General features: G+C 46.4%; 1 protein-coding gene across 7 annotated transcripts in view; it reads left to right on the top strand.

The window, feature by feature from the left end:
- Positions 1 to 23,923, top strand: part of pola2 (polymerase (DNA directed), alpha 2) — an 89,616-nt gene that overhangs the window by 54,846 nt on the left and 10,847 nt on the right. For 6 of the 7 annotated variants that reach the window (XM_069894162.1, XM_069894164.1, XM_069894168.1 and 3 more), the window contains 2 exons: positions 924 to 1,032; positions 8,492 to 8,598. In XM_069894162.1, coding sequence (XP_069750263.1) covers positions 924 to 1,032; positions 8,492 to 8,598 — 216 coding nt within the window. Of the gene's footprint in view, positions 1 to 923; positions 1,033 to 8,491; positions 8,599 to 16,318; positions 16,663 to 23,923 lie in introns of those variants that run through there. The other variant, XM_069894166.1, reaches the window with a different exon arrangement.

Here is a 23,923-nt window from a genome sequence, read left to right on the forward strand (position 1 = left end):
AGTGCGCTCTCTCTCTCTCTCTCTCTCTCTCTCTACCTCCCTCATCACCGTCTTTGATTCTGCGAACAACCTTGGTGTCATCAGCAAATTTATTGATTTGCGTCCATTGGAAAGGTGGGCCAATGGAATTTGACTCTGACAAGTGTGAGATGTGGCACTTTGGTAAGTAGGACTTGGTGAATGGTAGGGCCCTGGAGACTGTTCCACTACAGAGAGAAATAAGGGAGAAACTCAGCAGGTCAGTGTACTTTATATAGCAAAGATCAAGATACATAACCAATGTTTTGGGCTTGAGCCCTTCACCACAGTATGAAAAAATGTAGTCAGTTTCCTGAACAAAATGGTGGGTGAGGGAGGAGGGAAGCAGTAGAGGACAGGTAAATGTTACCTGAAAGTGGCCACTTGAATGGGCGGGGTGGTGTAGAAGGCACGTGATCTGCTGGCCTTCATTGGATGGGGTATTGAGCAGAAAAGTTGGGACCTCGTCATTCAACTGTACAAGGCGTTGGTGAGAATACCCTTGGAGCACCGTGTGCAGTTTTGATCGCCCAGCTATAGAAAGGACAAATAAATGAGGGGGGGCAGAGGAGATTGAACAGGATGTTGCTGGGACCAGTCTGAAAAGTTTACTGGAATGCATGGAAAAGTTGGGCCGAAGGGCCTGGGTGAGCCACTCCTCCAATTTTCTGCTAAGTCATATCTGTCAGTGATCCAGGTTAAAAGTTGCTGTGTAACTACGGGTTGGTGAAGAAGATTCGGTGCTTTTCTCAAATTCCTAAACGCTACCTTTTAATCTGTTGCGGGCTGTTACTTGGTGACATTTCTTCCAGGACCCATGTCAGCCCCTAGGGGGATGTGTTGCCTGTGTCCATCTTCAGCACGACCGGTTGTTTCTCCGTTTAACTGTAGCGCTTTCCATGCAGTTCAGGATCGCACCTGGTCTTCGTGCCATCGCTAAGGGACGTTCATCACGACTTTGTCTACCCTCAGCCACCCTTCCACTGCTTTGAGCCAACCAAGGACGACAAGGGGGTAATTTTCCTTTTATTTCCCTTTTTCTGCAATAAGTTAATTAATTCACAGACTGTGGGTATTGCTGTTTGGTTGATGGTTGCAAAATTGACCCAAAGAGCATTGAACATTCAAGATTCAATTTATTGTCATGTAATAAAAGCAGTGACATATTACACAAAATTGCTTTTGCCTGCTGAAAGGCGGACAGATTCGCCATCAGCAGAAATTACCTGAACCGCCTCTTACAGAGAAGCAAAAGAGAGAGCCCTCTCAGAGTCACTGAGTGTCCGTGGATTTACCTCCAGCACTCCTGCAGCCACACACAGTCCAGTTCAAACCATCGGCAGCCTGAGCTCCAGATTGTAGGGCACTACCAGTAACCACAGAGACGAGCTGAGGAAACGATAGGCTTTAATACACAGAAGAACCTTGCTGACCCAAATCCCAGGACAGGAATGGCGGCAAGGGAAAGGTGGCTCGACCTTTATGGCCCAGGACCACAGGGGGAGGTGTCATAGGGTATGAGTCATCCATGGGCAGGCCAGCTCCATATATACAACCGACACTGATAATGGAGGAAACATATCACCACACATATTCAAACCTCCGATGCCATTAGAAGCCCTCAGTACTCTCTTGCATCCTAGTTGCAATATCTGGTTTCACCAGCCAGTTTCGAGCCCGTCTCCAGCCTGGTGCGAGCCCCTTGACCGCAGTCTTCAGCAGCCCTCAGCCTCCGTGGGTTCCTCGCCCTGAGTTACCAGCAGCTCCGCCCCTTGTGTGGCCCCATCAGCTGCAGAACCCCCTCACTCGTCTGCTATCCTGGTTGTCATCCCGTGGGGTCATCTCCTCTGTTTCTTCTTCTCAGATAGTGGGGGAGAGGGGGGTGGTCTTCTCCCTCTTTTCTGGTGCCCTGCGCCAGTCCTCCGCTCCCCTGGAGTCTGCAACCCCCTCGTGGCTGCTGATAATCAGAGATGCTGCCTACAGTTGTGGGATTTTAAATAAAACCACCTATGCGGAGTTGATGGCAGTTGGACCCCATGGGAGCACTGTGTCTCCACTCCCTGCTCTCCGCAGGTCCGCGGCAATGCTGCCGTTACAGATGCTCCAGCAGCGCTGCCTTTTTTTTCCCAGCACAGTAAAGGTCTTTCAGCCCATGATGTTGTCCTTGTGTTATGATCTAAATAAACCTACTCAATGATCTAAGCATTTCCCTACCTCGTACCCATAACCTCTTTTTTTGCATCCACATGCTTGTCCAAGAGTCTTTCAGTGTCATTTTCGATGGAATTTGACTTGTGCCTAGTCATTCACAGTAGAGTGAATAGAGCAGTGGGTTAAGCCTGCAATATGTGAGGTGGGCCTGTGCTGATCTTCAGTGAGGAGGAGAGGTTGTTTCCAATTGGTACTGACTGTGGTCTTCCGAAGAGGAAGACAAGGACCCAGTTGTAGAGGGAGGAGCAGAGACCCAGGGTTTTGCAGCTTGTTGATCAGCACTGAGGGTTGATATTGTTGAAAGCTGGGATGTAGTCAATGAAAAATATTTGTAGGATGGACAGCCTACACCTTTTTCCTCGGGCAACGATAGCATATATCCTCTGATATATAAGTTTAGGGGAGACGTTGGGGATATTTTTTTTTTTTTTTACAGAGAGTTGTGGGTGCCTGGAATGCCTTGTCAGAGATGGTGGTGGAGGTTGGAACAATAGGGACAGGCACATAGATGCAAGAAAGATAGGATTACGGATATGAGGTCAGGACGATTTAGATCGGTTGGCACATCATGGGCCTGTACTGTGATGTAATGTTCTGTGTCCACTACCTTTTGGAGGGCTTTACGCTCAGGGGTATTGATGATCCCGTACCAGATGCAGCTGGTCAGCGCACTTTCCACCACACCTCTGTAGAAATTTGCCAGGGTTTCCGATGTCATACCAAACTCCCACAAGCTCCTGAGGAAGTAGAGGCGCTGGTGTGCTTTCTTCACTATGCAATTGATGTGTTGGATCCAGGAAAGATCCTCTGAGCTCGTGACTTCCAAGAACTTAAATTTACTCACCCTCCCCACCTCTGATCCCCCCAATGATCACTGGATCGTACGCCTCCAGCTTTCTTTGGACAAACCTGTTGTTTTCTGTGCAGTGTCTGAGCTTGAGGAGTGTGCTGACGGAGGTTTATAAAAATGTGGGAGGTTTTATTAGCATGAGAACATAGAACTTGACGGTGCAGTACAGGCCCTTTGGCCCACAATGTTGTGCCAACCTACCAGAGGAAAAACTAAATCCTCCCTACTTTATCACCCTCTATTTTTCATCCATCCATGTGCCTGTCTTAAATGCCCCCGATGTTCCAGCCTCCATCACCACCCTGGTAATGCATTCCAGACACCCACAACTCTGTGTTTTTTAAAAAAATACCCCTGATGTCTCCCCTAAACTTTCCTCCCTTCACTTTGTCTGGTGTTTGGTCCCTTGCCCTGGGGAAAAGGCGCTGGCTGCCACCCTTATCCATGCCTCTCAGAATCTCGTAGACCTCTATTAAGTCACTTCTCATCCTTCTTTGTTCCAAAGAGAAAAGCCCTGGCTCTGTTAGCCTTGCTTCATAAGACATAATTTCCAATCCAGGCAATGCCCTGGTAAATATCTGCGCCCTCTCTATAGCTTCCATGTCCATCCTGTCATGAGACGACCAGACTGAACACAATACTCTTTAAGTGTGGCCTCACCAGAGATTTATAGAGCTGCAACATAACTTCAATCTTTTGTCCTGGGATAAAAATATTACCTACTGAAGGACATGTATTAATGATGAGGTGGAGACAGGCAAGGCAAAATGTTTACATTGAGAGTGGTGGGTGCCTGTAAAAGGATCCCAGGAGCAGTGGTGGAAACAAATATTAACGCCATTAATTTCAAGAGAACAGCCAGGAGAGTTCTGACTTGAAGCCTGAAGGCAGCATGTAATTTATTGCCTGCCTCCCCCAACCCCAAAGAATATGCGAGAAGCCACTTCACGGAATTCCCTGAGGGACCACTTGGCCTTTAAAGGGGCAGGCCTCTTCGTGATATTACATTAGATGCTATTTATTGACATGTATTAAAACAGAAAATGTAATATTACACAAAATCACCTTGGGTCTGCCTGTCGGTTGTTGCCGATTCGCACTGACTCTGGTCTTCCAATGAGGACATCAATGATTCAGTTGCAGAGCCCAGGGTTTGGACCTTGTTGACTGCTCGATACAGAAAGAAAATAAATATTTAGTGATAAATAATGTGCAAAGTAAGAATGCTTAATTTAGTTTCTGATGGAGTTTGTCATTGAGGAGTCTGATGGAGGGGTAGCAGCTGTTCCTAAACCAGGTGGTGTGAGTCTTATGGCCCCTGGACCTCTTTCCCAATGGTACCAGCAAGAACAGAGCGTGTGCTGGGTGGGGTGGATCCTTGATGGTCGCTGCTGCTCTCCGACGGCAGCGTTCCCTGCAGATGTTCTCGACGGTGGGGAGGGTTTTGGCTGTGAGGTCCTAGACTGTGTCCACTACCTTTTGCAGGTAAGAAAGAAGCTCTTTGGCCTAAGCCAAAAGGAGGAAGACAGAATTCTTATCAGACTGATAAATTTCTTCACTAGTCAACCTACATAACAGATCAAAGAATATAAAAGTAATACAAAAGGGTCCCCAGAGTGTTTGAAAATTTACGTTCAAATCGGAAATTGAGCATCGAATCTTCTCTAAAGTAGGAGGGGTAACATCCCTTCATCTGAGCAACCCCGCCCACTTGGCCAAAAGAGAAATTAAAGCTAATACATGTAGCTCAGATGTCTATTATTTCATTCTTATTTAGTTTTTTGCTGGTTGCTTGAATTCCGGATCCCATGAGTATTTAGTTAGATTTTTACATAGCAAGGGAAATAAAATCACGAAGAACCCTCGCCAGTGGCTGTGCTTCTTGAGGAGTTTGAGGAGATGTGGTACGTCACCAAAGACTCTCGGCAGTTTACCGCAGGGAGCATTCTGACCGGTTGCATCGCTGTCTGGAACGGAGGTGCCAATGCACAGGACAGGAACAGGCTCCAGAGAGTCGCCAACGCCATCACAGGAACCAGCCTTCACTCCTTCGAGGACATCCACAAGAGGCAGTGTCTTAAGAAAGCAGCTTTTTATCCTCAAAGATCCTCACCACCCAGGCCATCCCCTCTTCACTCTGCTACCCTCATGAAGGAGGTACAGGAGCCTAAAGATGAGCACTCAGCGGCACAAGGACAGCTTCTTCCCCTCCACCATCAGATTTCTGAATGAACAATGAACCACAGACACTGCCTCACTGTCTCCTATTTTCTTCACTATTTATTTATTTTTGAAATGTAATTTATAGCAATATTTACACTGTAATGCTGCTGCAAAACAACGAGTCTCGTGACATGTTCATGATAATAAATTCTGATTCTGTTTCTGAATTGAGGGTCATGGGGTAAAGGCGGGTCGCTGAGCCCACAGCCAGATCAGCCATGATCTTATTTAATGCAGCTGACTCGAAGGGCCAGATGGCCAACTCCTGCTCCTATTCCTTGTGTCCTTTTGCTAATTTGAGATCTATTCAAGAATCTGGTAAAAATTAGGAAAGAAATTAGAGGACACTTTGAGCTCTTGTCAGACTGGACTAGACTTGAACCCAGGATCGAGAGATTAGTTTATTGATCCAGTGCCCAGAATCCTCATCATTAATTACACTGGACAACAATTTTTTTCAAAAGATTTTCTTCCTGAAAATAAATTGGGGATTATGACAGACAACTTCAAGATGAAAACAAAGATTTGCTGTATCACGTAAGAAGTTGGAGAATTATTGAATTTAGCATGTTTAATTGCATAATGATGCCGACAAGTTGCGTGAGTTCAACTGACCTAAAAATGTTTCGCTGCTGATTTTTGTTTGTACTCAGCATCTGATGTCTTTCAACAATCGTCGGCCAGCACTAATAGATATTCCAGTTGCCCTGATGCCATTTTTCCATGGTCGCAATGTCCTGGGGAAACCTTTCACCGTGTTTGTCACTGATTTGCACCAAGATCAACAGGGAAGACGTCTGAGTGCGAAAGCAGAAAATGAATTTTCAATGACACATTTCCCTTTATAGTTTTGTAGGTTATATCTAAAAAAAAACTGAACGTGATAGGAAACTTTTAAGGTGGTTAGCAGCCAAATACACCCAAATGTGTTCAGGATGCAAAACCTTCATTGTCCAGTGACAAAACCCTCCTCCTCCCCCATCAACTCATTGAACTCCCCCGGGGTTGACTAGAGTAGCAATGGCCAGTGAGGGGAGCAGATCTGCAATGACCGTTAAAAAACAAGACAACTTGATGGAGAAGCAGGCTTCCAGTCCTCGAATGTTCCACTTGAACGATTTATTAGCAGGAGGACCCGAAGTGCTCTTCAGCATTAAAATGATTTAATTATTCCTGTGCCAGCTGTGGATCTCAGTGGGGTGTTGATCAAGAAGCTATGGCTGATTCCTTTCTCCTGACCCGTGTAACAATGAATTTGCCGGCTGTTTGTGCCTTTTACAACGTAGATGGAGGCCGATTGTTCGAAGTTCAGATTTCTTGCCAGAGTTCATACACGACATCTCATACAACCCTGAGATTCTTCTATTTTTTTGAAAATTTTATTTTTCAATTTTTCCAAAAGCATAATATCACATCTGAAAAAAAAATTCCTTTTAACATATTTACACTTTCTTTAAGTATAGTTCGCTTTTCAGATACAAACACTATTTCAGCCTCTTTACAATTTTCTTCCCTCCCCCAAAACTTTGAAGATTAAACATCAACCAAAACAATTAAAGTAACAAGCAGGAAAAAAAGTGTAAAAGGAAAGAAAATTTCAGCGTCCCGCCCGTCTCTCTAATCTACTCCCACTCCTGGAGGTGCTTCTCTGCTGTGTCTTTATATATTTTGTTAGCTTTTTAGAACCATGGGCTGTTGTTATCACTGTGCACCAAAGTGCTCTAGATAAGGGCAGAGATGAAGAGTTCAGTGGAACCACTTGTTCCACAGCCACTTGCTGTGTGTTGAGAACAGTTCTGGCGGACTGAATTCGAGTGTGACAGAAAGGTCACTTTGAGTCTGCTGTTGAAGAAGGAAACTGTGAAGAAGCTGTGTTAAAGGCTCAAGCTTCATAAGTTGGGGGGGGGGGGGAAACCATCCTTAAAGAATCAAGGAAAGTCCATGGTGAAGAAAATTGCGCAGGATTCGTAAGTTTCCTGCTCTCTCTCTCTCTCTCTCTCTCTCTCTCTCTCTCTCTCTCTCTCTCTTCTCTCTCTCTCTCTCTCTCTCTCTCTTCCCCCCACCCCCCCCCCCCCCCCACCACGTTCATTCGGAGTCCTTTTGTTATCAGTTGAAGAACTGAATCTGTGGGCTGCGTTTTTGCCTGACTGGTGTGACCTGGGGTCTTGGGGGATTTTTTTTCCCTTTTTTTTTGTTTTTGACTAATGGGCACAGACTTGAATGGTCTGGGGTTTTTCACATACACATTTTTTTTTATAAGTAATCTCTGTATATTATAGTGGGGTTAATTTGGGTAAGATATTGTATTGTTAATAGTTACTAATAAATATAGAGTTAAAATTTAACCCTTTTGTATTGTGTCCTTTCTTGTTGGTTTGGGGCATAACAGATGCCATGCATACAATCTGACAATAAGTTTGAATTTTGATAGTATCTTTCCTGTGATTATCGAAAGTAAGATGATCTTGTCTTGGTACCAACAGATCTCTCTCTGCAACTCTGCATTTCTAGGCTATCTCACTTTGCAATACCATGTATGAGATAGCTAGTTGGACTCCTCACAAAGCAAACTATCGCTAGTGCACGTCTGACGATAAACTTGAGATTACTTGATGCAGGAAGATTGCACAATTAAACGGAATTGTTTTAGTAAAAACACAAAATGCTGGAGAACCTCAGCAGGTCAAACCAATGTACTTTATAGAGCAAAGATGAAGATACATAACAAGGTTTCAGGTTTGAGCCCTTCATCAAGGTGCGTTTGTTTGTTTGTTCAATGGTTCTTGAGGGTCACGTCCTCAAATGCATAATGCTAAATGGATGAGGTACCAAAGGGTTATTGAAAACAGAAAGTGATGGAAATTCTCAGTAGATCAGGTAGCCTATATGCAGAGGGAAGCAGAGTTAACATTGGTTAAACAGAAGCTAGGTCTGGAGCTGTGGTAATCCTTCAGGCTCGAGACCTCCTTCTTTTAGCAGAAAGAAGATGAATATCCCGGTAGCACTGACCCTTCTCCACTGACACCGGTTGACCTGCTGAGTGTTTTCAGTATGCTCTGTTACTATTTCAGATTTTCAGCATCTGCAGTTTTGATTTTAATTTGGTGCCAGATAGCGTCTGGACAGGAGCAAATACTAATAGGAGAGTGCACATCTTCAAATACCTTGTGTGCTTGTTTATTTTGACAGCGAGTCCATTTTGTTTCTGACCCCTGCACACTGAATATCAATGGAGTAGTCTTCGGTGTGACATCGACCGACGTTCTTCTTCACATGAGTGCAGAGGAGATTAACAGGTATGTGGGAAGCAAGTTGTATAAGGTCAGATCATATAGTATTTATTGTCATGTATTAAGTGTAATATTACACGAAATTGCCCTCATAAGGCAGGCAAAGATTCGTCATTAGCATGGCACCCCTTACAGTCAGTGAAGGAGAAGCAAAAGAGAGTTCCCTCAGAGTCACAGAGTGTCCATGATTCGCCTCCATCATGCCCACGGCCTCCACAAGACTCAGTTCAGTTCGATCCATCGGCAACCCAGTCTCCAGATGCAAAGCTCTGACACAATGATTAAACCTTCAGCGCCCTGGGCTCCTTCAGGAGTCCTCCTTTGCACTCAGCATCCTCTCAAATCCCGGTTTCAATATCTAGTTCCCATGAGGCAGTCTCCAGCAGCCTGTGGCCTGTGTGGGTTCCTCACCTGCAAGTCACCAACAGCTCGCCGCCTCTGTGTGCGCCTGTCAACCGCTGATCCCCCATAGTGGTCACCGTCCTGTAGCATTGTCTTCTTTGTTTCTCCTCATTATAATCTGTCTGTATGTATTGTTATGTTTGGTTGTGTGTCCACGTATTTTGCACTAAGGACCCGAAAACGCTATTTCGTCGGGTTGTACTTGTACGATTAGATGACAATAAACATGACTCAAACAGGGGTTGGTGTCCTCGTTACTGGTGCCCTGCACTGGTCCACTGCTCCCCCTGAGCCGCCAACCAGTCAAGGCCACTATCAGAGCTGCCATCTTGGGCCCAGACACCATGGTTACAGAATTTTAAAATAAACCGTCAGCTTCCTTAACAGGTTATTTAGAGCCTGTACGGAGCGGTCAGCAGTTGGACTGGACAGTAGGACCCCGCGGAGGAGCGCTTTGTCCCCGCTCTCCCTGGGTTTGCGCCAGGAGCAGTACAGGTACACAATCCTTTATTCAGACATCTAAAATCCAGAAAGCTTCAAAAACCGGCATTTTTTTTCCTGGTGCTGGTACAGCGGAAGGAGAGAGAGAGAGAGACAGCAGTGCCACTAGATTGGGCGGGAAGGGGGAGAGAGATGGCAGCATGACTCGGGTATGGGGGGGGGGAGAGACAGCAGCACGACTTGGGTGGGCTGCGGAGGAGGAGAGACGGCAATACAATGGGTGGGCAAGGGGGAGAGAGACGCCAGCGTGACTGGAAGGGGGTGGATACGGCAGCACAATTCGGGTGAGCTTAAATCTGGGGCAGCTGGCTTTTGTTCTGAAATCCGGAAAAATCCAACATTTGGAACACTGTCCCCCGAGGACTCCAGATAAAGGATTGTGTACCTGTATTTAGGTGGCATAGGCTTGTGGGCCAGAAGGGCCTGTTACCGTGCTGTACGTCTGAATTAAATAGTTCACCCCTTTAGTCCGGAAGTATCTCAGCTTTAAAAATTGTGGCATTTCTTCAGTTCCCTGTGCGGAACTTGCCTCTCTTTATCTCTGGAACCTGTGGCAGCTGTACAGCGTGAAGAGATTTGTGTTCTTCTCTGCCCACTGCCTCCTCCCCAGCTTTTTGTGCACCTCTTCCTTGGGCTTTACCCAAGCAAAAAAAAAAGAGAAGTTGAGCAGTATAGGTTCTGGCAACTGGTGTATCTCAAAGAAGAGTTAAAGCCCGAAATGCAGGTAATATCCCTTTACCTCCTATGGACAGTGTGAGACTGGCTGAGTTCCTCCAGCTTCTCTGTGTGTTTCTGGCATCTGAAATATCCCCTCTCAATCTTTTTGTCTCCATAAAAGAAATTCCTCAGGATATGTGTTTTTGACTCAGAGCTTGGCCATTTTCTCCGGTGTTTCCTTTTGTGGTTTGGGAAATTAGGGTAATATTTTGGGCTACTTTGCAGGATTAAAGTTGCTACATAAATATCAATTGCTAAGTAATGGAAGAACAGTGCTGTTAGTAAGTGAGACCTGCTGCTCGCACTAACCAGCCAAAACTCTACTATTTATTAAACAATATTTATTTATCATTAATAAAACATTATAGCATAATACAGGCCATTCGACCCACAATGTTGTGACAACCCATACCTACTAAAAAAAACTAAGTCCTCCCTACTTCATAACCCTCTATTTCTTTTCCATCCATGTGCCTGTCTGAGTCTCTTAAATGCCCCTAATGTTCTAGCCTCCATCAGCACTCCTGGCAAGGCCTTCCAGGCCCCTGCAACTCTCTGTGTAAGAAAAAAACTTCCCCCGACGTCTCCCCTAAACTTCCCTCCCTTCACTTTGTACAGATGTCCTCTGGTGTTTTCTTTATCCACTCTGTGAGAAAGATTCTAGCTCTCTAACTTTTCATGATCTGTAACAACGCCAGCCGTTAACCATTACATTAACTGTGCCCCCTTTTTGGGCATTCTGTGCCAGAATTTGTTGTTTTGCGACAGCATTTACAGGTGCAAAAATCACTATAAATTAAGGCAAAAAAATAGAGGCAGTGTCTGTGGTTCATGGTCCGTTCAGGAATCTGATGGCGGAGGGGAAGAAACTGTCTTTGTGCCGCTGGGTGTTCGCCTTCAGGCTCCTCGACCTCCTTCCTGATGGTAGCAGAGCGAAGAGGGCCCAGCCTGGATGGGGGGGGGGGGGGTGCTCTTTGAGGATAGAGGCTGCTTTCTTGAGGCACTGTGTCTTGTAGACGTCCTCGATGGAGTGAAGACTGGTGCCCGTGATGGCACTGGCCGAGGTCATGACTCTTTTTAGTCTGTTCCTGTCCTATGCGCTGACACCTCCATACCAGACAGTAATGAAACTGGTCAGAATGCTCTCCTCCTCAGTCCTTGGTGACATACCAAATCTCAAACTCCTTACAAAGTATAGCCACTGGCAGGCCTTCTTCACGATCGAAGGCCCCAAGATAGATCTGAGATGTTGACACCCAAGAATTTGAAGTTCTCCACCCTTTCCACTACTGATCCCTTGATGAGCACTGGTCTGTGTTCTCCTGGTATTTTCTTCCTGAAGTCCACAATCATCTCCTTGGTTTTGCTAACATTGAGTGCAAGGTTGTTGGGGTGACACCACTCAACCAGCTGATGTATGTACCTCCTGTATGCTTTCTCATTGCCATCTGTGATTCTGCCGACGACTGTGGTGTCATCAGCAAATTTGTGGATGGTATTTGAATTGTGCCTGGCCACTCGATGTAGAGAGTTGCCCCTGGACAGATGTGTGGAACATGCAAACACCACACAGTAGAGATGATAACGCAAGATTGATGATTTTAGCCACAGAGAGAGAAAGGGGTCAGGAAATTTGTCTTTGATCACAAGCAAATCGTCGGCAGTGTTGGCATATAATAGTGTTCTCCTTTACAGTAACTCATCCTCTCAACGAGCATGGGGGTTTATTGTCATACACACAAGTACAATGTACAGATCCAATGACTTTTCTATTTGCTGTAACCACATGGATACGTAACACATACCAACGATAACAGTGTACATTTACTGCACCAGGCCAGAAAAATAGTTGGTGCAAAACAAAAGGGATGCTTCAGTAATACGGCAGATATTTTGGTTTAGGGTTAGGGTAGAATGGGGAGCTGTTTGGGGGGTGGGGGGGGAAGTTGCTCTTTGACCTAGAGGTGCTGGACTTCAGGCTTGTGTTTTTTTCCCCAAAAATAACCTTTCTTCACGATAAAAGGAAAAGTCTTTTCACCTTCTTATAATGACAACAATGTTCTGATTTCGTGAAATACTGAATCAGGATTTGCTGTCATGAACATGTCACGAAATTTGTTGCTTCGCAGCTACATCACAGTGTAAACTTTTAGATAAACCACCTTACAGAATCAATAAAAATAGTGCAAGAAAGTAGGATAAAGTGAGGCCATGTCTGGGGGTCGTTGTCCATTCAGGAGTCTGATGGCAGAGGGGAAGAAGCTATCCTTGTGCCACCAAGTGCTCATCTTTAGGCTCCTGGACCTCCTTCCTGATGGGAGCAGAGTGAAGAGGACATAGCCTGAGTGGTGGGGGTGGGGGTCCCTTGACGATAGAGGCTGCTTTCTTGAGACACTGCCTCATGTAGCTGTCCTTGATGGAGTGAAGTCTGGTGCCTGTGATGTTGCAACCCGAGTTAACAACCCTCTGGAGTTTAATCTTGTCCTGAGAGTTGCCACCTCCATACCAGACAGTGGTGTAACCAGCCAGAATGCTCTCCACAGTACACCTGCCAAAGTTTACGAGTTTTTGATGACGTCCCGAATCTCCTCAGACACCTCACAAAATTTAGCTGCTGGCGAGCCTTCTTCGTGATTGCATCGACATGGAGGTTCCAGAACAGACCCTCTCCACTACTGAATCAACGCGATAAGGACTAGTCCGTGTTTTTCTGTCTTCCTCCTGAAGTCCACGATCATCTCCTTGGTTTTGGTGACATTGAGTGCAATGTCGTTGTTGTTGTGGCACCATTCAACAAGCTGCTCTATCTCCCTCCTGTATGCTTCCTCATTGCCATCTGTGATTCTGTCGACGATCGTGGTGTAGCTCCCTTGAAGACCAAAGCAAAAATGAAATGGGACCTGTTTGTGGAAGGATTGGATCTGGCACATTTTGAAAAAACTTGCAAACAGTAGAATATTTCTCTCTCTGACTCACACATGCATGCACACACATCTGGTTAAGCTATGTCATGAAGCAAAAATTGGCAGTGCTCTTTGGGGGGAAGGCGCCATTTTGGCAGCTGAGTTTTCCGAGCTCCGATGAGGCTGAGGGATACGCTGGCCATACGATCATCCCCCTGTTTATCACATTCCTCCACTCTGTCCTCATCCGTTGGACATCTTGGAGACCTCAGCCACTCCGTAGCTTCTCTCTCTCTGCTGCACGTCACCTATTGCTGGTTCTGTCAGCACATTCCTGGGGTTTTTTTTCCCAAACAAACTTGCAATCATAACCCAGACAGCAGCCTGTAGAGCAGTGAGTCAGAAGGAGTAATTCCAATAAAATTCTGCTCTGCTACCATCGGGGGGGAAAAGTACAGGAGCCTAAACTTCAGCACTCAATAGACAGTAGGTGTGGGAGTAGGCCATTCAGCCCTTTGAGCCAGCTCTGTGATCATCCACAGTCAGTCCCCGTCCCTGCCTTCTCCACGTATCCCTCGACTCCACTATCTTTAAGGGCTCAATCCAACTCTCTCGAACGCATCCAGAGAATTGGCCTTCACTGCCTTCTGATGCAGAGATTTCCACAGATCCACAACTCTGGGTGGAAATCTTTGGCTTGGCTTCGCGGACGAAGATTTATGGAGGGGGTAAAAAGTCCACGTCAGCTGCAGGCTCGTTTGTGGCTGACAAGTCCGATGCGGGACAGGCAGACACGATTGCAGCGGTTGCAGGGGAAAATTGGTGGGTTGGGGTTGGGTGTTGGGTTTTTCCTCCTCTGCCTTTTGTCAGTGAGGTAGGCTCTGCGGTCTTCTTCAAAGGAGGTTGCTGCCCGCCAAACTGTGAGGCGCCAAGATGCACGGTTTGAGGCGATATCAGCCCACTGGCGGTGGTCAATGTGGCAGGCACCAAGAGATTTCTTTAGGCAGTCCTTGTACCTTTTCTTTGGTGCACCTCTGTCACGGTGGCCAGTGGAGAGTTCGCCATATAACACGATCTTGGGAAGGCGATGGTCCTCCATTCTGGAGACGTGACCCATCCAGCGCAGCTGGATCTTCAGCAGCGTGGACTCGATGCTGTCGACCTCTGCCATCTCGAGTACTTCGACGTTAGGGATGTAAGCGCTCCAATGGATGTTGAGGATGGAGCGGAGACAACGCTGGTGGAAGCGTTCTAGGAGCCGTAGGTGGTGCCGGTAGAGGACCCATGATTCGGAGCCGAACAGGAGTGTGGGTATGACAACGGCTCTGTATACGCTTATCTTTGTGAGGTTTTTCAGTTGGTTGTTTTTCCAGACTCTTTTGTGTAGTCTTCCAAAGGCGCTATTTGCCTTGGCGAGTCTGTTGTCTATCTCATTGTCGATCCTTGCATCTGATGAAATGGTGCAGCCGAGATAGGTAAACTGGTTGACCGTTTTGAGTTTTGTGTGCCCGATGGAGATGTGGGGGGGCTGGTAATCATGGTGGGGAGCTGGCTGATGGAGGACCTCAGTTTTCTTCAGGCTGACTTCCAGGCCAAACATTTTGGCAGTTTCCGCAAAGCAGGACGTCAAGCGCTGAAGAGCTGGCTCTGAATGGGCAACTAAAGCGGCATCGTCTGCAAAGAGTAGTTCACGGACAAGTTTCTCTTGTGTCTTGGTGTGAGCTTGCAGGCGCCTCAGATTGAAGAGACTGCCATCCGTGCGGTACCGGATGTAAACAGCGTCTTCATTGTTGGGGTCTTTCATGGCTTGGTTCAGCATCATGCTGAAGAAGATTGAAAAGAGGGTTGGTGCCAGAACACAGCCTTGCTTCACGCCATTGTTAATGGAGAAGGGTTCAGAGAGCTCATTGCTGTATCTGACCCGACCTTGTTGGTTTTCGTGCAGTTGGATAATCATGTTGAGGAACTTTGGGGGACATCCGATGCGCTCTAGTATTTGCCAAAGCCCTTTCCTGCTCACGGTGTCGAAGGCTTTGGTGAGGTCAACAAAGGTGATGTAGAGTCCTTTGTTTTGTTCTCTGCATTTTTCTTGGAGCTGTCTGAGGGCAAAGACCATGTCAGTAGTTCCTCTGTTTGCGCGAAAGCCGCATTGTGATTCTGGGAGAATATTCTCGGCGACACTAGGTATTATTCTATTTAGTAGAATCCTAGCGAAGATTTTGCCTGCAATGGAGAGCAACGTGATTCCCCTGTAGTTTGAGCAGTCTGATTTCTCGCCTTTGTTTTTGTACAGGGTGATGATGGTGGCATCACGAAGATGTAAATGGCCAACCCCTTATTCTTAAACTGTGACCTCTGGTTCTGGACTCCCCCAACATCGGGAACACATTTCCTGCCTCCAGCACATTCAATCCCTTCATAATCTTGTATGTTTCAATCAGATCCCCTCTTGTCCTTCTAAATTCCAGAGCATTCAAGTCCAGTCGCTCCAATCTTCCAACATGTGACAGTCCCACCATCCCTGGAATTAACCTCGTGACCCTACGCTGCACTCCCTCAATCAGCAAGAATGTCCTTCCTCCAACTTGGAGACCAAAACTGCCCACATTACTGCAAGTGGGGCCTCAGCAGGGCCCTGCACAACTGCAGAAGGACCTCTCTGCTCCTTTACTCAACTCCCCGTGTTATGAAGGCCAACATGCCGTGAGCTTTCCTCACTGCATGCTTCAGTGACTGATGAACAAGGACACTGAGATCTCGTGGTACTTCCCCTTTTCCTAACGTGACACCGTTCAGATAGTAATCTGACTTCTTGTTCTTGCCACCCAAGTGGATCACCTCACATTTATTCACATTAAGCTGCAGCTGCCAACTCACCCAACCTGTCCAAGTCCCCCAGCATCCTCACAACATCCACTTCACATTTCACTCTGCCACCCAGCTTTGTGACATTGGAAATTTGCTAATGTTACTTTGACTCCCTTCATCTAAGTCACACATGTCAAACTCAGGCCCGCGGGCCAAATTTGACCTGTGATATAATTATATTTGGCCCGCAAGATCATATCATATATGTATTAGAGCTGGCCCGCTGGCCGCCGCGCCAGTATAGCGCATGCACACCTAATACTACAAATCCCAGAATGCTTTGCAAATGTGTCAGCCCACTAATCGCCCCCACCTCCTCTCTTTACTTTCATTAGCATCTGCGACCTGTCGCCGAACTCACGTGTAATGAACCCCTTACGAAAAATGGCCAAACGAAAGACAGAAAACAGAACCTTTCAAGACAGGTGGGAGGAAAACTCTGACCCCAGAGTTTGATGAACTTGCATCTAAGAAGAGATGCCAAGTATCTGGTTCAGACCCAGGTGCATCAGAGTAAATCACAGTGTAGCAAGTTAAGCTTGGATTAATATTTTCTTTGGTTAACTTTGGACTGTTCATAGTTGAAAGATTGGATTTTCATTGAAGCAAGTTGTTATTTTTTTGACTTGTTGGCTTGTGAAAAAAAATACATTTAAAAGGAGCTTGAAGGCTATAGAGAAATATTATTGATTGAATATTTTATTTCTCATTTGTTAATGCTTCTTCTGGAAAGAGTATCCAAAACTATTATTAAACATTTATTTTAATAAGAAAAAGTTTAACATTACATATGTTGAAAGAAGAGAAAACATGCAGATGTTGTTGAAAATTTTCAATAAATATTTAGTTTGGCCCACGACTTAGTTCAAGTTTTTAATTTTGGCCCTCTGTGAATTTGAGTTTGACACCCCTGATCTAAGTCATTCATGCATATTGTAAATAGCTGCGCTCCCAGCACTGAGCCACTAGTCACTGCCTGCCATTCTGAAAGGGACCCGTTACTCCCTAATTTTTGTTTCCAGTCTGCCAACTAATTTTTTGTATATGTCAGTACCCTACCCCTAATACTGTGTGCTCTAATTTTGCCCACTAATCTTCTATGTGGGACCTTATCAAAGGCTTCCTGAAAGTCCAGGTACACTACATCCACTCAGCGCCAAGAGTACAGCTTCTTCCCCTCCGCCATCGGATTCCTGAATGATCAATGAACTAAAGACACGGCCTCACCTTTCGTGCGCTGTTAATTTTTTAATTTATAGTCCTGTCAGAATATGAATGTTTGCTCCAATGATGTACTGCTGCAAACACCGAATTTCATGACATGTTCTGATTCTGAAAATCTGAAATGTGTCCTCTGCGTCACAAGGGTGGAGTTGAACTTATTACAGTGAGTTTAAAGGAGGCAGTGACTACACGGTGAGCAAAACACGACAGTCCGCAGACACAGTGGTTGGAGTAAAAACAAGATGCTGGGGAAACTCAGCAGGTCACGCAGGGTCCTTTATCAGAATCAGAATTTATCGGCATGAAATTTGCAGCTGTGCCACAGTGCAAACATTTATATAAACCACCATACAAAATAAATGGAACGCTTGTGTAATTGTCAATACCATGCGTTAGTCGACAATCCCCCATCCCTTTTTTTGGCCTCAAGCAAATTGGATGGTTTTGTAAAACCCATGTAAAAGTCAACCCCCCACCCCCCTGTATTTTTGGGCTCAACTGCCAGCCCGTCCGAGGTCCTGACACCCCGACAGTGGTCCTACACCCCGGAGCACCCGACAGCGGTCCTTCACCCTGGAGCACCCGACGCCCCGGCCACGGATTTACCACCTGGTCCTGGCCATCCGAGATCCCAACGATGCAGGTACACTTACGAGGTCAAAAGTTTGTATAATTGACACCCCCCCCCCCCGCTTTGGCCTGAAAAAGTGGTCCCAAAAATTGGACGATCACACAGCAAATAAAAATAGTGAACGGAAAAGGAAAAAGTCAAAGTAAGGCCATGTCTGTGGTTCATTGATCATTCAGGAACCTGATGACAGAGGAGAAGAAGCCGTCCTCTACCTTTTCCCTGATGGTAGGAGTGTGAAGAGAGCATGGCCTGGGTGGTGGGGGGTCCTTGAGGACAGAGGCTACTTTCTCAAGACCCTGCCTCTTGTAGATGCCGTTGATGGAGTGAGAACTGGTGGCCGTGGTGTCGCAGTCTATTAACAACCCTCTGTGTAGCAAAGGTAAAGATATATCACTAATGTTTCAGGCTTGAGCTCTTCATCAAGGGATGAGCAAAATGTAAGCAGGTGCCCAAACAAAATGGTGGGGGGAGTAACACAGTTCCATAGGCAGGAGGTTATAGGTGGAGGGGGGGATGGAGTGCTCAAGGAAAGAAGACAGAGGGATGGGGAAGAGAGGGAGAACAGGGAGTGAGTTAGCTATGCACTATTCCAGTTTTATGTCCAGCAGATCACCACAGCACTGAAACAGGCCCTTCGGCCCTTGTAGTCTGAGCCAGACATTTTTCTGCCGCGTCCCACTGACCTGCGCCCAGTTCATAGCCCTCCCATCCATGTACCTGTCCAAATTCTTCTCACTGTAAAAATTCGCCCTGCGTTTGCCACTTCAGCTGGTGGCTCGTTTCACTCTCTGTGTGAAGAAGCTCCCCCGAATGTTCTCTCTAAACTTTTCCCCTTTCACCCTTAACCCCATGTCCTCTAGTTTGTATCTCCCACCACCTGAGCGGAAATAGTCTGGGAGATCTGCTGCTGCAGCACCTGTAAAGTCCTGAGCATGCCCAATTATTAGAGTTTTACTGTCTCCAGAAAACATGCATTACTTTAAGTAAGGAAAGTGCGTTTGGGTCATGGTTAAGTTGTAAGTTTCTGTGCTATGATCCATCAATGTGAACTTGAGAACCACCATAACAAGAATCATTCAGATTTATTGTCAGAGTACATACACGACATCACATACAACCCTGAGATTCTTTTTCCTGCAGGCGAGGCAGAATTACCACTTACTGGTAGTGCAAAAAAATACTGTACACATGTAAACAGATAAAGAACTGGAAACAAACTGAAACCAATAAAGTGCAAGTGTAAGAGTCCTTAAATGAGCCCCTGATTGAGTTTGTCATTGAGGAGTCTGATGGTGGAGGGGGGAGCAGTTGTTCCTGAACCTGGTGGTGCGAGTCTTGTGGCCCCTAGACCTCTTTCCTGATGGCAGCAGCGAGAACAGAGCGTGTGCTGGACGGGGTGGATCCTTGATGATCACTGCTGCTCTCCGATAGCAGTGTTTGCTGTCGATGTTCTCGATGGTGGGGGGGGGGAGAGTTTTGCCGGTGAATTCCTGGGCTTTTGCAGGGCTTTCAGCTCAGGGGTATTGATGGGGTACCAGACCATGATGTAGCCAGTCAGCGCACTTTCCACCGCACAGCTGTAGAAATAGCTGAGACTGCAATGTCAAACTGTCTTGCTGTCTGAAAAGTGCAAAAATAAGTGGGAAAGTAACAAGAAGATGATGAAAAACAGATGCTGAGAAACTGAGCTGCAAAAGCAGGATGACTAATGTCAAGTTGCTGCCAATTCTAGCCTGCCCTTTTCAGTCTGTGCTAATCTTATAACTGATGGTGTTGTAAATAAATTGCATTAGCAAAACCCCCTTCAGGGCTCCTCAGCAGGCTTGTGTACTCCCAGCCTCCGACTGACAAATTTGTTTTGGTGGAGGGGAAGAGGGGAGAAATTACAGAAGGTTGTTGGGGAGGGGGGCTAAAAAAGACAGGATGACCCTTGTAACTGGAACAGCATTGTGAAAGGTAGAGTGGAGACTGATCTGCATTCAAGCAAGCCCCAGTTCCCTTGGTGAGATGGCAAGGAAAGGGAGGAAGTGGTTTGGGAGCGAGCCACCTCTGGTGTCTGCTAGCTGACCTCCCATACTGTCTGATGATGTCGAGGCAGGCCTGGAAGGGAGTGGTGAGATGTCAAAATCTGCTGCAAAACAGATTGTTAGGGGAATTAGAGGAGGAGAGTGAGCAAATTTAAGTTCCTGGGAGTCACTAACCCAGAGGACCCTTCGCGTTAAAGTCATTGTGAGGAAAGCTCTTCGGCGCCTCGATTTCCTCAGAAGTTTCCGGAGGTTTGGTATGACATCAGAAACCCTGGCAAATGTCTACAGAGGTGTGGTGGAAAGTGCGCTGACCGACTGCATCGTGCTCTGGATCAGGGGCACCAATACCCCCCAAACAGAAAGCCCTGAAAACGGCAGTGGGCGCAGCTCAGGGCATCACGGGCCAAACCCTCCCCACCATCGAAATCATCGACGGGGAAGGCTGTCGTCGGAGAGCAGCAGTGATCATCAAGGATCCACACCCCACCCAACTCGCACACTGTTCTCATTGCTGCCATCAGGAAAGAGGTCTAGGGGCCACAAGACTCACCCCACCAGCTACTACCCCTCCATCAAACTCCTCAACAACAAATTCAATCAAAGACTCGTTTTTTGAGTAATTTGCACCCCCGATAATTTGAAAATCTGCCTGGCCTGCATGTTCTCTGACAATAAACTTTCAATTTGATGGGTCAAGTAGTGGGAGAAACAGAATGGTTCAGATTAGAACCCTTCATTTGAAGCTGTACTTGGTGAGGAATTTTAAGATTTGGTATCTCTCCGAAGACTTTTGTAAATTTCTGTTGGTGTTCTATGAAGGGCATTCGAACTTGTAACTCTGTCCTGTGCAGTCAGGACAGGAAAAGGCTGCAGAAGATTGTGAACTTGGCCAGCGCCATTGTGGGCATCAGTCTTCATTCCATGTTTAAGAGGCGGTGCCTCAAGAAAGCAGCCTCCACCTTCAAGGACCCCCCACCACCCAGGCTATGCCCTCTTACTGCTACCATCAGGAAGGAGATACATGAGCCTGAAGACGATCACCCAGTGTTACAAAAGCAGCTTCTTCCCCTCCACCCTCAGATTCCTGAATGAACCTGATAAATGACACTGCCTCACTTCCTCTTGTTTTGCACTAATTTGCTCATTTTTAAATGTAATTTATCACACTAATAATGCTGCTGCAAAACATGTCACGATAATAAATTCTGTTCCTGAATATAATTGAAAGAGGGCAGAGAAGATTTACTAGGATATTGCCTGGCCTTCAGGAATAGAGTTATGGGGAAAGGTCAAACAGGTACGGACTTTATTCCCTGGAGTGGGGAATTTACAAGATTATGAGGGGGACAGACAGATTGGTGTACAAAATTATGAGGGGTCTATATAGAATAAATGCAACTAGGCTTTTTTCCCACTGAGGTTAGGAAGGATACAAACCATAGGACATGGGATAAGGTTGAAGGGAACACGAGGGGGAACTTGTTCACACAGAAAGTGGTGGGAGCGTGGGACGAGCTGCCAGCTGAGCTGGTGAATGTCGGCTCAATTTTAACATTTAAGAAAAATTTGGATAGGTACAAGGATGGGAGGGGCATGGAGGGAAATGCTCTGGGTGCAGGTCTGTGGGACTAGGCAGAATAATAGTTCAGCACAGGCTAGAAGGGCCAAATGGCCTGTTTTCTGTGCTGTAGTGTTCCATGTTTATGTCTCCATTGAGATTCCCTTCCCTGATGTCTTGGTGCATGTGAGAGACCAGGCTGGTTTCCACTGCTTGTGACCCATTCTTTTCACAGCCTGCCAAGGTTCAGATTTATTGCCAGAGTACATACATGACATCACATACAACCCTGAGATTCTTATTCCTGCAGGCCAGACAGAATTACCACTTATTGGTAGTGCAAAAAAAACTAAAACTTCACAACATACACGTGTAAACAAACTGATTGCAACACACAGAGAATAAAGAAAATCAATAATGTGCCAAGTAAAAGTCCTTAAATTGAGTTTGTTGTTGAGGAGTCTGATGGTGGAGAGGTAGCAGCTGTTTCTGAACCTGATGGTGAGGGTTTTATGGCCCCGATACCTCTTTCCTGATGGCATCAGCAAGAACAGAGTGTGTGCTGGGTGGTGAGGATCCTTGATGATCACTGCTCCTCTCCCGACAGCAGTGTTCCCTGTAGATGTTCTCGATGGTGGGGAGGGTTTTGCCTGTGATTTCCTAGGGCTGTGCCCACTACCTTTTGCAGGCTTTACGCTCAGAAGTACCAGACCGTGATGCAGCCAGACAGCGCACATCTGTGGAAATTTGCCAGGGTGCTGATGCAGTTTGCAGTGCTATGTGACTTTGCAGAACTGGCTGTGCATCCCAAATGCTTTGATCTTGGAGGCCGAGGAGAGTGCTCTTAAGAAATCCACTGGAAACCGGGCCACACCATGAGAGGAAAAGGAAGCTGTGTCTGAGTTGTTCAAAGCAGGCTCTGTCGGACCTGACTGGGAAACTTCCCACTGCCAGGAATGTGCCCTAATTAACAGCTGTTGACCTCCAGGCAATGGGCTGCTGAGGATATGAGAGTTCACATCTCCTTCATGGTGAGGTGGGGATGGCAGAATTACTTGTTCACCAAATTACAAAGCTTTTGTGGGTGAGGTTAAACTATAGAGAAAAAATGCAATCGTAGCCATTTTACTTGAAGTTTATAGTTTTTAACTCACAGAAATGCGGATCCTTTTCAATCCCTTGCATGGGGGCGGAAAGACGGAACCATTTCCACAGTACCATACTAATCTCATTTGAAACCAATTTCATTGAACAAGTTGATCAAGTCACGTTCATGGGGTTGGCATCAGAACATCTAATCGGGGTGGGGGGGGGGGGAACACAATCTGACATTCAAAAACTTGCTCAGTGGAAGGGTGGTAGTACCTTCCTGCCATGAACCTCCTTCGTGCACTACCATCACACTTCCCCCTCCCTCCAATGTCATGGACAAATGTGCTGCTTATCGCGTGGAGACGTTGGTGCTGCAGGTGGGGGGGGAGACTATCCCTGCGAATGCCCCCACCCCTTGGCCCTGACTAAAAGTTCAGGATTAAAAGGGCGTCAATTTAAAACAATTTCTTTTAGTCAGAGGGTCACGAGTCTATAGAATCTGTGGCCACGGGTGGCTGTGAAAGCAAAGTCGTTGGGTGTATTTAAGGCAGAGATGGGCAGCAGTGAGAACAAAGTCTGTTTTGGGTGGTGTGGATCCTTGATGATTGCTGCTGCTCTCCAATGGCAGTGTTCTCGATGCCAGCCAGAGTTCTGCCTGTAATGCCCTGGGTTGTGTCCACTACCTATTGCAGGGCTTTCTCCTCAGAGATATTGGTGCCCCTGCACCAGACTATGATGCACACTTTCCGCCACACCTTTGTAGAAACTTGCCAGGGTTTCTGATGTCATACTAAACCTCTGCAAACTCGTGAGGACATAGAGGCGCTGACGTGATTTCTTCTTCTCGTGGATGCTGTCGGGCTGCTGAGTTCCTCCAGCTGCTCGTTGTTTGCGCAAGATTCCAGCATGTGCGGTCGTTGTTTCTCAGCCACAATCCCAGAGAACAGCGGAGTAGGCTCGACAGGCCAGATGGCCTGCACTACTTCCCGTGTTCTGGTGTAAACGTTGCAATTGTCCTCGCCTCTCCCTCTTCCTCTGGCAACTTGTTCCACAAACCCACCCCCCTGTGCAAAGCAGAAGGAAGTTACCCCTCAGGTCCCCTTTAAATCTTTCACCTCTTTGTCTTCAAACCCATGCCCTCCAGTCGCGGAATCTCCTACCCTGGGAAAACACGATGAAAGATTAGTGCAAAAAGACATGGGGTCAGCATTCACTTTCTTCAACTGAATTTTCAGAATCATTTAAAAGGGATTTGTGCGTGCATGATGCAAGTATTTAAAAGGATTTAGAAAATAGGATTAGGGCTGATTTGAAAGCATAAAACCAAATATTTATTGTGGTGGAATTTCAATGAATGATTTTATTTGCATTATTTAGACCAGTGGTTCCCAACCTTTTTCTTTCCACT

The sequence above is a fragment of the Narcine bancroftii genome, chromosome 8 (assembly GCF_036971445.1).
Source record: "Narcine bancroftii isolate sNarBan1 chromosome 8, sNarBan1.hap1, whole genome shotgun sequence".
Classification (NCBI taxonomy): domain Eukaryota; kingdom Metazoa; phylum Chordata; class Chondrichthyes; order Torpediniformes; family Narcinidae; genus Narcine; species Narcine bancroftii.